Here is a 16,843-nt window from a genome sequence, read left to right as displayed (position 1 = left end):
CCTTTAATCCCAGCACTTGGGAGGTTGAGGCAAATGGACCTATGAGTTTGAGGCCAGCCTGGTCTACAGAGCAAGTTTAAGGACAGGCTTCAAAGCTACAGGGAAACTGTGTCTCAACACCCACACCCCACCAAAAAATTAATGTTAAAGAAACAGAAATGTTAATTACCTTGATTTGGTTGTTACACACTTTAAACATGTAACAAATTACCATAATGCACCCCACAAAAATATACAAAATTATGTGCCAATATATCAAAACCACCAAGGAAAAACTGACATAACCAGAGAGACCAGAAAGAACTTTCAACAAAGTAATACCCAAGTGAAGAGCAGAATGATGAAATGGAATGAGTACATGAACAAAGAAAAACACAAGTAGAAAGCTTGTGACAGTAAAGAGCAAGGCTAACAAGATGTTAGAAAAAAATAGCATGACAAGGAATGTAACCCCAAGAGGAAACCTGGTGAAATGAGATTTCAGAGAAAGACAGTGGTAAAAAGATGCAAGAGCTGACAGCATAGGGAAACCTGGAGCTAAGAGGAGAAAAATCAGTCTCCTTTTTCATTCACTGGCCCTGACATTTTACTTATAAAATTTAGAAAGCAATTCTACCATCTTTAATTACTTGAAGACATTAATAAAGGGTCAAATAAACAAAATTCTAGGGCTACAGAAATGTTCTAAACCAGTGGTTCTCAATCTGTAGGTCACAATCACTCCGGCAAACCTCTATCTCTAAAAATATTTACATTATATTCATAACAGTAGCAAAATTACAGTTATGAAGTAGCAACGAAAATAATGTTATGGTTTGGGATCATGACAATATGAGGAGCTATATTAAAGGATCACAGCATTAGGAAGGTTGAGGACCACTGCTCTGAACAGTCCTTTGTGATGTAAGGGTTCCTATACACCAGTGCAAATCAGATGAAATCTTCAGACATCTTCTCAGGTCCATGTTTTCAAAGGTATAAAACTAAATATGTAAGGTTAAGAAGAAAACTATTACCTAAACTCCTAACAAAAAAAGTTTTAACAAGATGTAATATATACACTACTCTGTATGAATATATTACTACACAGTAGCTAGTAGAGAGAGACACCGGCAATGTGAAATGTCAAGTGGTAAGACTATAGTTGGTCACAGGTATTACAGTATTGATTTAATTTCTACCTACACTGAAATTTTAAAAAATATTAAATTTCATTTCAGAGTTAGAAATGTATTTTTCCATCACATTTGCAAATTATATGTGGAACTTAACACATTTAAGGACAGTGGTCTATGATTACCTGTTCAAATAAAAAAAAACACCCATTAACAGCAATCCACTATATCAAAGCATATTTCCTATTATGAAAAAAAGTTGTAACAAGGAAATTAATATAAATACACATCTTTGACATACTTTATTCCACTAACACTTATTTTGGCCAAAAAAAGCTATTTAGCATCTACCACCTTGCTAAGCAATTTTGAATAAGATCTGCTACTTCTGAAAACCAAATTCATGAAATAAATATAAGGGTTTGTTATTATTATTCAACTTGAAGCAGAATGCTAGGTATTGTAGTTCTCAAGGTCAGCAATGACACCCTTTATATTTTAATCAGTAAAGGTTACGTTAAAAAAAATGACTAAAGAGTCCTTAAGATACATAAAAACAATTTGCCAGAACTTATTTGATAATAGTTACTCGATTACAGATATTCTGATAACTGTTCCTCTAAAACAAATTCTTTCCAAACTAGTTTTCTAAATATGAAAAACTTGAAATTATTTATCATTCAAAAATGATTTACTTGATTTTTTCAATTTTATGCATGAGTATTTTGTGTGCCTAATGCCCACCAAAGTCAGAAGAGGACATCAGATGTGCTGGGACTGGAATTACAGATGGTCTGAGACACCATGTGGAAGCTGGGAATTGAACTCAGGTACTCCAGAAGAGCAGCCAGCGTTGCACTGTCTCTCTGCCCCCTATTTAAACTTACTATTTAAAAAAAATTAAATTAGTTTACAAAGTAGCAGGCTTCTTGGTGGCATGTTCATAATACTTAGTTTTAGTCATCTCCATCTATTATCAATTAACCCTTCCACCTGCAGTATTCACTTTATACTCTCATAGTCCATGTGTTCCATTAGCCTTCCTCCTCTAGTTCTACTCCTTTCTGGTTTCCTGTTGTATACATACTTACTCCTACAGAAATAAAAGATATAAAAATCAGAAGCTAAGATCTGCACATAAGAGATTCTATGTAACATTTGTCCTTCTGAGCCTGGGGTAATCTCATGTAGTATTTTCCAATGCCATTCATGTTTCTGCAAATTTCATACTTCATTTTCCTTTACAGTTGAATAAAGTTTCATTCTGTATATGTACCACATTTTCATTACCCATTCCTTTGTTGACAGACATGTAAGTTGATTTCATTTCCGTGCTATTATGACTAGAACAGCAATAAACATGGATGAGTAAATGTCTCTGTAGGAAATGGAGTTCTTTGAATGTATTAACCAGCTGGCGGTGGTATAGCTGGGTCATTCCCAATATAGAAGTTCCATTTTTGCCTTTTTGAGAAACTTTGATACTGATTTCCATAGTGGCCACAGCAGTTTTCATTTCTACTGGTGAATACTGGCTTTCCTTTCCCTACACCCTCACCTGCATGCTTCTTATTTGTTTTCTTGTGAGAGCCATTCTGAGATGAGATAAAAATCTCAAACTTGATTTATTTATTTATTTATTTATTTATCATTTCCTGATGTTGAATATAAAATATTTTGGTCATTTGTTTGTCTTGAGAACCCCAATTTCAGGTTTTAGGTCTCTTAAACCTTTTATCTATTTATTTATTATTTATTCCTCCTCCTCTTCAAGTTCTCCATTCTAAGTACTCTAGATTTAAATGCTGTTCATTGTAATTTGGCAAAGAGCTTCTCCCATCCTATAGCCTGTCTTCTTGATTGGTTAACTGCTTCATTTGCTGAGATAAGCCCTTTCCCCTCAGGAGGTGTCATTTTTGACCACTGACTTTATTTCCTGAATGACTGGAGTCCTATTCATTTATCTTCAAGTGGATTATTTTTCTCATATACAAACTTTACAGGAGTTTCAGGTCTTATGGTAAAGTGTCTGGTCATATGTAGTTAATTTTGTGCAGGTGAGAGATAGAGATCTAGTTTCATAGATAAACAGTTTTCATAGCATCCTTTGTTAGAAAGCCAATTTTCCTCCAGTGAGGACTTTTAGATCTTTGTTAAACACCAGGTGGCTATAGCTGTGTGAGTTTTTGTCTGGATCTTCTTTTATTCTGTTCCACTGATACATGTTCTTTGTTTTATATGTGTGTCATACCATGTTGTGTTTTTGTTAAGATTGCTCTGTAATGTAACATGGATCAGGTATGGTAATTCAGCCAACCATTTTATTTTCTTGCTCAGGATTGCATCCAATTTCTGAGGTCTTCTGTGCTTTCAAATGAGTTTTAAGATGTTTTTACTTCTTTTGCTTTTATATTTGTTCTTTCTGACTGAAGGGCATGAGGATTTGCCCTTTCAAATCTAATTGTTTTACTAGGATATGCTTCAGAGTTCATTATGTTGAATGAATTATTTTCCTGTCACTGTGATGTGAAATAATCAACTTATAATGGTTTCAAGTCTCACTTCCAGTTGGATTGTTTCTGAGATATAGGTGAAGAGACCACACCTTCAACATCCAAGACATGGATGATGCTGGATTAATTTTCCCAAATTATCTACCAAGTCCTTCTCCGTTCCTTCGAAGTTTTCCTGGATTATAATTTTTTTCCTTCAAAGAGTCTAGTAACAGGAATATTATTCCTTCTTTATCTGTCTTCCATTTCTACTAATGACTTTATTATCTTTGCCTTACTTTCATTTTCTTGGCTGTTTTTCAGTCCTTAAAAGTCTTTACTAATTTCCATATCCTCAATGGTATGCTTAATTCTACTAGAAATACAGACTACTAGTTTTCCTTTGTTTTAGAGGTCTGAGATATTTTCCTCACTTAATTTGTAAACTTCCCAAAATTATGCACTAGTCCTTTATCATTTTTATTTTTGTAGTATTATAGGTCCTGTCCAAAGGATTTGGTATCTTTTGTTGTTGTTCTAGAAAAGTTTCTATTTAGAAAACTATCTCTTTAAATCACATTTATTGCCTCAGTAAAAATCAATCTCTTTATATAGTTCTTTGGACCTTAAAGTGGTTATAGTTTGAAATTTTTCATTAATTATACTCTAATCTACCGGGTGACTTTGTTGGGGGATATATTTAGTAATGAATGAATGAATTCAGTCTTTCTGGTAAAGCTTCCAACTTTCCCTTTACTACCTTTACTAGTGTTCTTCTATCTCAGAGACACATCATGTCTATTTTGCTCAGAAGGCCTTGTAGCAGTGGGAAGGAAGCCTGTAGGAGTTTGTTACTATATTAAAATGTAGCTATACTGTAGTCTGGCATTATCTGTCTACAAGTAATGTTGAAGGTGGTATTTTACACAGAAATTTTATAGATGTAGAGTTATTTTCTCTTTTAAGGAAATAACTTTTGAAAAGCTGGAAACCATTATTTTCAGCTATCCAGAGGCACATACATAAAACTTAAGGACTAAAATTTTTTATTTAATATTAAAAAATAATATTTACTCTCACCTTCATTTTTCTGTCCATGGACATAATCATTTTTACCTTTTACTTTGTAATTTGTAAAACATCTAGAACACTGTTAAGCACAAAATAATCACCTAGTTCTTTTACTTTTTAAAACTCTTATACTAAAAACACACAAAAAAGGTGAGCAGACCACCTAGTGTGGCTCAACTGAAAATTTATGGCTTGGGAGGGGACTGGAAAGGGGAAAGACATTCCAGATAATAAGAAACTGAATGAACAAAGTCAGCAAAGAATGTCAAAGTGCCAGTCAGAAAAGCGGATTGGCAAAGGGGATGTTCTATTCCTCTACTCTGCACAATCACCGTAATTAACATTTTCCTTTAGTCTGAACATTTTACATCTATTGTTCATTCAGATTGCTGAAGCCAATAGCACAGTACTGCATAGAGTAAGTGGAGAGGCAGAGAAGCAGAGAGGTGTGGTTGCTCATAAAGAGCCTGCTGTGCAGACTTGAAGACCTTGGCTTCCCAGAACCCAAGTAAAGCCAAGAGTGTAGGCATCTACCTGTGAGTGGAAATAAATGGATCCCTGAAGTTCACTGGCTAGGTAGCCTAGCCAACTTGTTGGGCTTCAGGTTCAGTGAGAAAGTCTGTCTCCAGGTATGCTATCAAGTTTTCTGACAACTTGACAAAAGTTAACATCATCAACGAGGAGGGAACCTTAATTGAGAAAATCCATCCATAAGATTGGGCTATAGCCGGACAGTGGTGGTACACGCCTTTAATCCCAGCACTTGGGAGGCAGAGGCAGGTAGATCTCTATGAGTTTGAGACCAGCCTGGTCTACAAGAGCTAGTTCCAGAACAGCCTCCAAAGCCACAGGGAAATCCTGTCTCGAAAAACAAAAAGCAAAAAAGATTGGGCTATAGGCAAGCATGCTGGGTATTTTTCTTAATTAGTAATTGATGTGGGAGAGCCCAGCCCATTGTGGGTGGTGCTACCCCTGGGCTGGTGGTGCTGGGTTCTATAAGAAAGCAGGAGCAAACCAATAGGCACACTCCTCCATGGCCTCCTTCTGTGTCGAGGTTTCTGCCCTGTTTGAGTTCCTGTTCTGACTTCCTTCTGTGACAACTGGTGATGAGGAAGCATCCCTCTCCAAGTTGGTCTGGCCATGGTGTTACAGCAATGGTAACCATAAGACCCCAGACAGTAAGGTGCAGAGGATAAAATGCTTACTGCTATGGCTGAAGCATGTGCTCACACTGGTGTCTGCACAACTATATGCATAACACATACACGCACGCACGCACGCACGCACAGTACTAGCCAAAACCAACTAGAAAAGATAAGAAATGGTACATCAAAGAAAGTCTGTTAGGAATTGATAGAAACATCAAGCATTATGGTTATTAAGCAGAACAATTTGATGGAAGGAACTCTTGCAGGAAATGTATGAGAATCTACTCTAACAGGAAATGTATGAGAATCTATTCAGTCATGGTATAAAGGATCATATCCTGGCTCTAATGTGTCACCTGACTCTGTCTCCCTTTGATAAGTCAGCTTCTCCTATTATTTTTTAAAACTGTAAGGTTTGCTTCTAATACCAGTCTTTTACAAAAGAGATTTGACAATCTATTGTGTGTAATAACTATATAAAATACTTTAACATAATACTTTTCTATGATCTATGTATCTATCTATGTATCTATCTATCATCACCCAGATGCTGTTTCTCCTTCTAGTCCCCATCTCCCCTCTGCCCCCATAATACTTCTTTTCAACAAATAATCATTCCATACTAGGATGTATCTTTCACTTGTGTCAGTTTAAGGATCCATGGACTAAGCTGATGTTTGGCTGGTAGAAGAATGCTTGCCTTCTATGTACAGAGCTCAGTTTGCCTCTCAGTCCCACATAAAGCAGGTGTAGTGGCACATGCCTCTGGTTATAAACAGTGGGAAGAAGTGTGGAAGAAGAACGGGAAGTGTGTATGATCCAGATATGTTGTTCTAGTTGTTTGTTTCCACCAGGAACCCAAGGCCTTGTGCTTGCTAGACAAGTACTCTACCAACCAGCTAAATCTACACTGTATGCATACATGAAACTGTTAAATAAAAAAAAAATATTTTAAAAACAATTTTAAGGAGGGAAGAAAGAAGAGGAAACTGAAACTTGGGGAAATTCACTAAGCAGAATTTGGCCATCTGAACTCAGGTTTGATTTTGGAGCTTACTCATGATATTTCATATTCTTTACGAATTAATATAAAAATAAAACTTACATATGACTTTCAGAAAAGCAAAGAAAACAAGACATTTGCTCACTATTGTTAACAGGCAAATCAGGCCTTTTGGCTTCAGATGACCCCAACACTAAAATATTTTTAGCAGAAGGCATTAGGAGTTTATGTGGTCACTTCTTCGGTCTCCTCAGTTCCCAGCACTGGCTGGTAGCTTAGTGCAGCTTGCAGTCCTCATCAGAGAAACTTTTGTAGTGAACAACTCTCAATACAGAGATAGATTCACCACTGGTTAGAGTGTAGGGATTTAAGTGACAGTGGCTACTCAGTCCTAAATGCAACATCTTTTTGTTGTTGTTGTTTGGTTTTGGGGTTTTTTTTTGGGGGGGGGAGTTTTTGAGACAGCTTTTGGAGCTGTCCTGGCACTCACTCTGTAGACTATGCTGGCCTCTAATATCTATATCACATCCTGCCTCTAAAGACTCAGGGAATGTCACAGAACAGGGGGAAGAAGGATTTTAAGAGCCAGAGGTTGGGAAGACTGCTGTGAAGAGTATGTTCTGAACATGACAGGGCCATCACATTCACGAATATATGGCAGCTATAGCTGCCTACACAAGATGTGTACAAGATCCAGCCAATCAAAGTTAAATGACAGATGGGAGAGGGACTTATAAGACCCACCCCTAGCTGAAGAGCTATTGGGAGGGAAAGTCAGTTTTTCCTTTTTTTAGAAGTGTGATCCCTGGTAGGCTGCTCATGCTTCATTGGATGACCCTACACTCATGTGCATACAGGTAGTAGCAAATGGACTCAATGGGTTATTTTTAAAAGGAAGGACATAAAGTTGGGAGAAGTATGTGTTTAAGGAGGTCCAAGAGGAGTTAGTGGAAGTGGATACGAAAAATAAAAAAATGCATTGCATACATGTATGAAATTCTAAAACAATATCTATTTTTAAAAACTGAAAATTTAAAGAGCTACTTTATAAAAATTTAGTCATGTTCCTGTATGTCCTGAACAAAATACAATGCACCACGCAGGCAATTTTCCTATGCTCATGGCATGTGACAAAATAACATCAAATGGGAAGCAGAGAAGTGGGTTCTACTCTTAACTGAGACTGTGTAATGGGTTGAATGGCATCCCCTCAAAATTTGATGTTTACATACCATCACTGAGAACTTAAGAATGAGACCTTATTCAGAAATATAATTAGTTAGAATGAGGTCACACTGAAGTAGAATAAGTCCCTACTTCTATAAAATAGGTGTCCTTTATAAAAAGAAAATTTGGACACACAAACACAGGAAATATAAACAAAGACTCCTAAACAAATGAATAACCCCCCCATCTTTCCTCTTCACAAACATTATTAGCAGTTTAGGAATTGATCACTGAAATGTTATCAAAGTAATTTTAAATATGATAGAAAGGCTTAAACATGCCATATATACATAAAGAAAAATTTGAGGACATTTTATAATATATACTAAAACTAGCAATTTCAAGGGGAATATGAAGTAAAGGTATTAAAATGCATGGTTGGTTAACTGGGAAAATAATAAGCTACATTTCCTATCTTTCTTGAATGTAAAATAATTTCAACCAATAGTCAAAATTCAAACATCAAATCTACATGAAAATGCAGCTACCTATATAGTAAGATACCGAATAAGAACACCTAGTACAAAATTGTAAAATTTGTAGGATTTTATAAAAAAAAAATCTTATAAAAAATATAAAAGAAACAAGATGAAGAAAATATTCCCAACATGTAAAACAAATACCTGATTTATAAAGAGCTTTTATAAATCAGCAGGGAGTTAGGGGAGCAGAGAAGATGTACAAGAAACTGTAAGAAGGGGCTGGAGAGATGGCTAGTGGTTAAAGAGTACCAGTTGCTATTGCGGGGGACCCAGGTTCAGTTTTCAGCACCCACATAGTGGTTCCTAACTGTAATTCAAGTTCCAGGGGATGCAATACCTCCTTCTTGCCACCACAGGCACCAGGTACACACATGGTGCACACACATATTGTAGGCAAAATTCTCATACACAAAAAATAAACATATAAATATTAAATAAAAGAAATTTGAAGAATATAAATGATTTAGAAGATACAAAGTCATGAGACCTAATGAATAAATTACAAAATTTAGAATAGTAAGTCACCTTTTAAATCTAAAAGTTTGACAAGTATTTTCCTAAACCTAAGTTCCTTGATACTTCATATAAAAGTAGCACTCCTTTTTTTCCCCTCCTGGTGTGCTTGTTTTGTTTTTGAGGCAGGATCTCACTCTGTAGTCTAGACTAGCCTAAAATTCATCATTAGCCAGGACAAGCCTCATACTCAGTGGCATCCTCCCTTACCCAAGCCTCCAAAGCAGCAGCAAAGCTTTCTTGAAAGAGCATCATGGCAGGCAGTAGTATTCTTTGCATTATGACAAAACAAGGGCGTAACAGGAAGTTTAATAAGGCATCTGTGTAAATAAAAATGAAGGCTATAAAAGATGCTTGTGTAAACATAGAAAGTCTCAGGAGGAAATCCAGAATATAACTTTGGGTGCTTCTTGAATTCAGGAATAAGAAAAAAAATAAGCATTTGTTTGTAGCTTTTAAATAGCTACATCAATTTTTGATGATGTTCAGTTATTTTTTTAAAGAATTTCAAATAAAAAAGGTTAAATACTCCATAAACATCTATGTTTGTTTGTTGATGTGTGTTGTATGTGTGTGTCTTTAAAACAGGGTCTTGTTCCGTGGTCAAGCTGGATACAGAGCTAAGGATACTCCTTCCATCAACCCTAAACACTTAGATTACAGGTCAGTACTACCATGTCTAGCAAACATTTGCTTGATTACAATCACTTTGACAGGTTTTATACCACAGGTTGAGTCTTAAGCAAGTAATTAAGCTTTACTACTTGAGAAATCCAACACAGAGAGTTCCTTTTCACAAAATGAAGGGGTATGTTTTGTTTGTTTGATTTTTCATCTACATACTCTTAATCTATCCACCTTAGAATTAAAACACTGTTTCTTTAAATTATTTCACCCAAGCATCACAGGCCAAAGAACAGATTTTTATAATGATGACTCATTAAAACTAGAATTGGAGTAGACTAGGGTAATAATAGATTAGGTTCCACAACAAAGGTAATAAGCTCACACACTAGATTTACCAGCAAATAATATTTTAAAATCATTACAGTAAAAGCACAACTCTTAAATATGCCCAGTGTCTCAGGTTTGTGATCCTAACTTTCCAGAAGGCTGATGCAGGAGTATTCCAAGTTGAAAGCCTGCCTGGGTATCTTAGTGAGACCCTGTCACTAAATAAAAATGTAAGAGGTCTGGGAAAACAGCTCAATGGTAGAATTTGAAGCTCTGGGTTCAACCCTCACTACCACACATATATACCACAAGTAATTTCATAATAGCACCATGTCAACAAATTCAATGTTAATATTTACTCTGTTTTCAGAAAGGAAGTGATAAAGGCAATAGCTCATATTAAGGGTAAAAACAACAAAGGACACTTATATAACAAAGAACATTATTATTAAAATTTCTTTTAAAAATATAAGTATCTATTTGTAAATTTCAAACTGAAAAGTTCATTGTATTCATTTCTATTTTGTAATTGCCTTGAAATAACATAATAAAAGACCATGAAGGAAATGCAAGGAATACACTGGAAGTTGAAAACAATCACAAAACCAAATGCATATCTTCTGGGATCAAATGTACTGTATCTAAAGACCAATTTTATTAATTTCTATGTTTTTTACTATTGCTTAGCCCACTAATATAGTCACACTAAATCACTTGTTCCAGAGTATTGAAACTGCTTTACTTTCCTGCCAGCTCCTTTGATTATGTGCCACACTGAAAGTTTTGCAAACAAATAAAACTGTAACAAAAGTATTTGCAATGAACTGTTTTTCCTCCCAGCAGATACAACAAACATGTTTATTAAAATTTCTTTTACCCAAATGCAAAGTTAGTACAGTCTATAGCTCAAAACAGGATAACTACACTTAAATCCACTATGGGAATACTACTACTTAGGAAACAATACAGATAAAATATAAATCCTCCCTATTTTTAATAATCAATACTGCAATTAATTTGTAAAAGAAGGGGAGCAGAAAAGGACTATATAAAGACTCAAGACCACAGAGAACATTTCCATTCATCATTCTGTCCACACAAATAATGACAAAAAGGAAAGATACAATGTCGAAAACTTATTTACCACATAACAATCAAGATGAATACCGAGTCTTTAATTTCAAAATGTTTATTTAAAACTGTCTCTAGAAGGCAGTAGTAGTTTTATATTAACATTTCCAAACCCTGTTTTACTAATTTAATGTTCAATTATGATTTTGTTTTCTAACTTGAATACATAAGGTAGTAATACATAGAATATACAAAAAAAGATGAAAAAATACTGCCAGATTTTTCTTAAATGTAAAACATAAACAATATGTAAGTCAAATGTAGATAGTAAAGGTAATTCCAAGGATACCTTTACTTTTATAAGAGATTTTATTGTAAGAAAATTTGACTTTTGAGTGGATCAATAAAAATCTGAATCGTTTTTTGTCTTAGTATATCTATTTTTAGATTTTAAACTATTGACTCCCTTAGCTAATCTCCATTTAACAATCCTGCCTTAGCTAATATGTTTTTGCTTTTGATTAAATATGTCTATGGCGCCAGGCGTTGGTGGCTCATGCCTTTAGTCCCAGCACTCGGGAGGCAGAGGCAGGCAGATCTCTGTGTGTTCGGGCCAGCCTAGTGTCCAGAGAGAGTGCCAGGATAGGCTCCAAAGCTACACAGAGAAACCCTGTCTCCGGAAAAAAAAAAAAAAAATGTCTATGGCATACTGACCATACTCAACCAATAGTCCTTTTTAATGTGTTATAACAACACACTTTGATTCTAATAATTGTGTTAGACACTTAAAAAGTCAATTGTTGGTTTCTAAACCTGTCTATGCCAATTTAGTTTTCACACATAATATAATGTTATTTATATTAATATTATTTAAGTCACGGACTACATACAGTGTGAAAACAAAGCTATGCAAACTAAGGATAGCTAAACAAAAGTGATGTAGTGTTTTAAAATTAAACATTCTAAGAAATCTGAAAATTCAGAAAAAGCTTATACTTAGTGTATTTCAAAAGTATTTTCAAATGTGTTTATTCCAGCCAGGAGTGCTGGAGCACCTCTTTAGTCCCAGAAATCAGGAGGCAGAAGCAGGCCAATCTCTGTGAATTTGAGGCCAGCCTGGTTTACAGAGTGAGTTCTAGGACATCCAGAGCTACAGAGAGAAACCATCTTGAAAAACAACAACAAACCCAAAAAACAAAACAAAACAAAACAAAAAGTGTTTATTCCACTTTAGGGCAACAGACCACGCATTATATAAAAAGTTAGCATAGAACTATAAACTCCCTTAAAGAAAATGATATAAGATGATATAAGACCTGTGTGAAAAAGTTGGTAGATGAATGTATGCTTGTTTCATTACATAATTTAAGTAAGGGTACTTTTAAAATAACCTACAAATTGTCCCAATCCCACCAGCTATGAAATAACCTACTGACATTTTTTTTTTTTAAATTCTGAAATACTTAAATTGGTTTGAAAAGCCAACTGAATAAAATCTTTAGAGTATGCAGTAGTATCCTCCTGGGGATAGGGCAAGGATTTCACAGCTCTATATCAAGCATTGAGAGCAGTTCTGATACACAGTTGATACTTGTTGAATACCTACTGAGTAGGGAAAGGTACTTACTGTGATCACAGCCTTGCTAAGACAGATGGATCCCCTGCAACCGTACTCTGTCTCATCTTCAGATTTGTAGTAACTCAAAGTATTATTTTTCAAAACTACCCAACGATCCTGCCACCCATGAATATAGTTTGTCCACTGGGGATGAGAAGAAGAGAAAGAGAGGGAAAAAAATAAAGTCAGTATTTAGAAATTGAGACTTTCCAAAATTTTAAGACAAAACTTTGAAAAGCTGTAACAATTACAATAAACAGTAAAAAGATTAAATGGTAAAAAGGAGATGTTTCTAGCATATACTGACCTTCAGTAATTTTATTTTAGCTAGGAAATAAAAAAATACAACATTTTTCTTCTGCACTTAAAAATTTTTGCCATGATCTTTGCATACTTTCAACTTCCCTTCTTCATTTAAATTTAAATTGTTCTGATTCCTATAAAAAGTATCATGTTCAACAAATCAGTTTACGTGGTCTCTCTCCTACACCAAATATTGTATAGTCGTCTGAAGAAGTATAAAGCCAATCACCACCAAAATGCTACTCTTGTACATTAGTCTCATGAAAATGGTATGATGGTCATAATTATATCAAAGAAAAAATCTGCATTATTAACCTTCATTAAGTTCACTTTTCTCATATAGAACTGATGACTACATATCTAAAATGATTAATTCATTTACAAGTTTCTAACCCAGAAGTACTAGTACAAATATACAGTTGGACCATTTGAATCATCCAACATGATTTGTGTTGCTAAGGTCCTGATATACAGAGTAAAGATCATAATCAAGAAGCTGGCAAAGGCAGAAATCTAACTTGATGGGAATACTTGATTTTTCATGTTTTTATTTATATCTAGTGTTTTAACGTAATTCTGAAAACAAATTTAAACTGTATTATTAAACAATGCATCAGCTGAGGCTCTTTACCCATTTGAGAAATCTTTTATGTTTCTATTTCTTAATTAAGCACATTTGAGATTGGTTCCACTTTTTATTATTCTAAGCCATCTCTGGGAGCTCACCGATGCTGACAATTTTACTCACTCTTTTCTAAGGGGTCTCTGGGCACTACTTCCTTATTTCTAACAGTTGTGACTCAACCAGCACTTAGACACTCATTAGAAACAAACAATAATTCCAAACAAAACTGAAATCACCTCCCCTATAAGGTGTATTTCCTCCCTATGTTCCTGTTTTCTTGGTTGTATTACTATTTCTGCAGTCATGGAGACTAAAACTGGCTTAACACCAGATACAAGACTAAACAGACCCAATTTTACTACTTGTGCTGGGAGAACTTGGACAGGTTACTTAACTTTTGTTTTTTCACATGTTGTTTGAATGGCTGAATAAAATAGTGAAAATGACAAGCACAGTTATACAGGACACCCAATACCTGACTGTTCCTTCCCCATAGTTTATCACCAAATCTTATTAATCTTTCCTTGATATCAACCTTTAAATTTACCTGTCTTCCCAACTTTCAATGATTCCAATCAAATGATCAGCTTTCTATTTCTAGATTCTTGGTTTTTTCAAGACAAAGTCTCTCTGTGTATCTTTGGAGCCTGTCCCGGTACTCACTCAGAGATCCACCTGCTTCTGCCTCCTGTATGCTGGGACTAAAGGCATGCGCCACTACCACCTGGCCAGCTTCCTAGATTCTTGAGAAGTCTTACCCCTCTTAACCTGCTTTTAAGAATAATCTTATTAAGTACACTTGTTAACTTATTCAGCATATTAATGAGACTCCAGCCTGGAAACTTAAATGGACAATTTCCAATTCTCCATTACACTAAAGGGGGCAAACTAACATTTAAGAACCTCAATAGAGCTAGGTGGTGGTGGTTCACGCCTTTTAGTCCCAGCACTCAGGAGGCAGAGGCAGGAAGATCTCTGTGAGTTTGAAGCCAGCCTGGTTTACAGAGTGAGTTCCAGGACAGCTAAGGATACACAGAGAAACCCTGTCTCAGGGAGGCAAAAAGAACAAGAACAAGAACAAGAACAAGAACAAGAACAAGAACAAGAACAAGAACAAGAAGAACAAGAACAAAGAAGAAGAAGAAGAAGAAGAAGAAGAAGAAGAAGAAGAAGAAGAAGAAGAAGAAGAAGAAGAAGAAGAAAGAACTTCTATAGACTAATCCTACCTTGATGCCCATTATTATCCTTTATTAGTTTGTAATTGTGGCTATGTTAGCCTTTATGAGTTTGTCAATCAAGTCTCTCTCTTAAGATTTAAGATTACATAAGAAGAGATTAAAACAGTTTCTGGCTTGCCCTATTAACTCAGTTTAAGGCATAATTACACATAGAGAAAGAAGCTTAACCATCAACATCTCTCTCTAGATCCTTTCTAAAGTGAAAAGAGGAACTCTATTGACTGTGTGTTTATAACTTGTATTATATTCTTATAGTGGAACCAACAAATGGCATAAGCTTCAGGACTCAATAAATGTTTTATTTGCTATATTATTCCATGAGAGCAGGATTTTGCCTTTTCTCTGTCCCTATATTTGTTTCTATAATGCAGGCAATGTTGCATGCCAGTTATTATAGGATAATCAAAGATCCCTTCATGTTGCTAAGTTTGGCAATTACAAATTTAACAACAAAAAATAAGAGAACCAAGTTCCACACAAAATGATAGGGGGATTCAATGGAAAGAGATATTGAATATTTATGTATTCAAAGGCTTTATGGGAAGGACAGCATTTGGATTGGAGTTAAAGAGCCAAGTATGCTAGGTCATGCCTATAATCCTAGCATTTTAATGCTCTGGGAGGTAGGTCATGAGTTAGAGGCCAGTCTGGCCTATACACCAAGGCTCTACCTCAAAAGAAAGAACTAGAAGCGGTGACCTCCACCTTAAATCCCAGCATAAGGAAGACAGGAGGCAGGGAAATCTCTGTGAGTTTGAGGATAGCTTGGTCTAAATAGCAAGTTCTAGGCCAACCAGAGTTACATAGTGAGACCTTGCCTCAAGCAAGAAAGCAAGTAGCCAACATGAGCATGTGATGAGAGACCCAGAAAACATAGGCTAAGATTTCATTTATCCAGGCTTAGTTGCCTTAAAGTACCAAGGTATGAACCTTTCTCAACATGTTCCATGCTATTGGTCTTAACTACATGGAATTACTACTTAATTAGTATTTTTGGAACAGACATGATTAAGAAATATGTCTCATAGGTATTTCTGATTACAATGTAAAAGAGAAAAAAAACTTTTGAACTGGCATAATTTTTAATCAAATTTCAATACCCTCAATTCCAGACCCATCCCATTTTATGAAACAAGAAAGAAAATGGATTACTATTTGGACTTATCTATATAACTCAACAGAAGGAAAAAAACAGATATTGAAAATTAGCTCTTGCTTAAATTATCAGGTAAATTACAAAGGTTTCAAATTACAAAAGACACCTATTTTAAGCTTAAAAACATGCATTATCCACAATGTGAGTGTATGTATACAGTATAAAGTTCCTTTGATGAGGCTGCATTTGTTTGTTTGAGACAGGTGTCTCTGTGTATACCAGGCTGCCCTTGAACTCACAGAGATCCTCTTGCCTCTGCCTCCTTGAAGGCGTGTACCCCCACCTCCCTTGCCTAGCATGCATGATGCCACTGGGTTTGCTCTCTAGCAAGGTTCAAAACTAAACAAAGCACTTTCTAGCCATATGGCTCAGACTGTGAAGTACTTGTTACGCATGCATGAAAACCTGAGTTTGATCCCTAGCACCCACATAGAATGCCAGTCACACGCCTATAATTCCAAGGCTGGGGAAATGGAGACAGGAGAATCTTAGGGGCTTGCTCATCAACCAGCCTAGCTAAATTGAAAGCTCTGGGTTTACTTTGAGACCCTATCTCAAAAAAATAAGGGGGAGAAGGATTTAGAAAGACACTTAATTTAGATCTCTGGCCTTTAGGCAGGTGTACACATGTGCATACACAAACATATACAAAAAGAAAAATTTCAATAAGACATTATATATAACCATAATTTTATGTATGCACATATATGTATGTACAAATATATATACACATATTTTTTTTGCTTGTTTTCAAGACAGGGTTCACTACGTAGCTGTCTGTCCTAGAACTCACCGTGTAGACCAGGCTGGCCTGGAATTCACAGCCG

General features: G+C 35.5%; 1 protein-coding gene across 1 annotated transcript in view; it reads right to left on the bottom strand.

Moving 5' to 3' along the window:
- Cert1 (ceramide transporter 1) overlaps positions 1 to 16,843 on the bottom strand; it is a 95,593-nt gene that overhangs the window by 76,709 nt on the left and 2,041 nt on the right. The window contains exon 2 of the mRNA NM_001244026.1: positions 12,704 to 12,838. Within this exon, the coding sequence (NP_001230955.1) occupies positions 12,704 to 12,838 (135 nt within the window). The remainder of the gene's footprint in view (positions 1 to 12,703; positions 12,839 to 16,843) is intronic.

This window comes from Cricetulus griseus, chromosome 2, assembly GCF_003668045.3.
Source record: "Cricetulus griseus strain 17A/GY chromosome 2, alternate assembly CriGri-PICRH-1.0, whole genome shotgun sequence".
Classification (NCBI taxonomy): Eukaryota; Metazoa; Chordata; class Mammalia; order Rodentia; family Cricetidae; genus Cricetulus; species Cricetulus griseus.
Note: the sequence above shows the minus strand (reverse complement) of the source record. Positions and strands in the feature narration are given on the sequence as shown.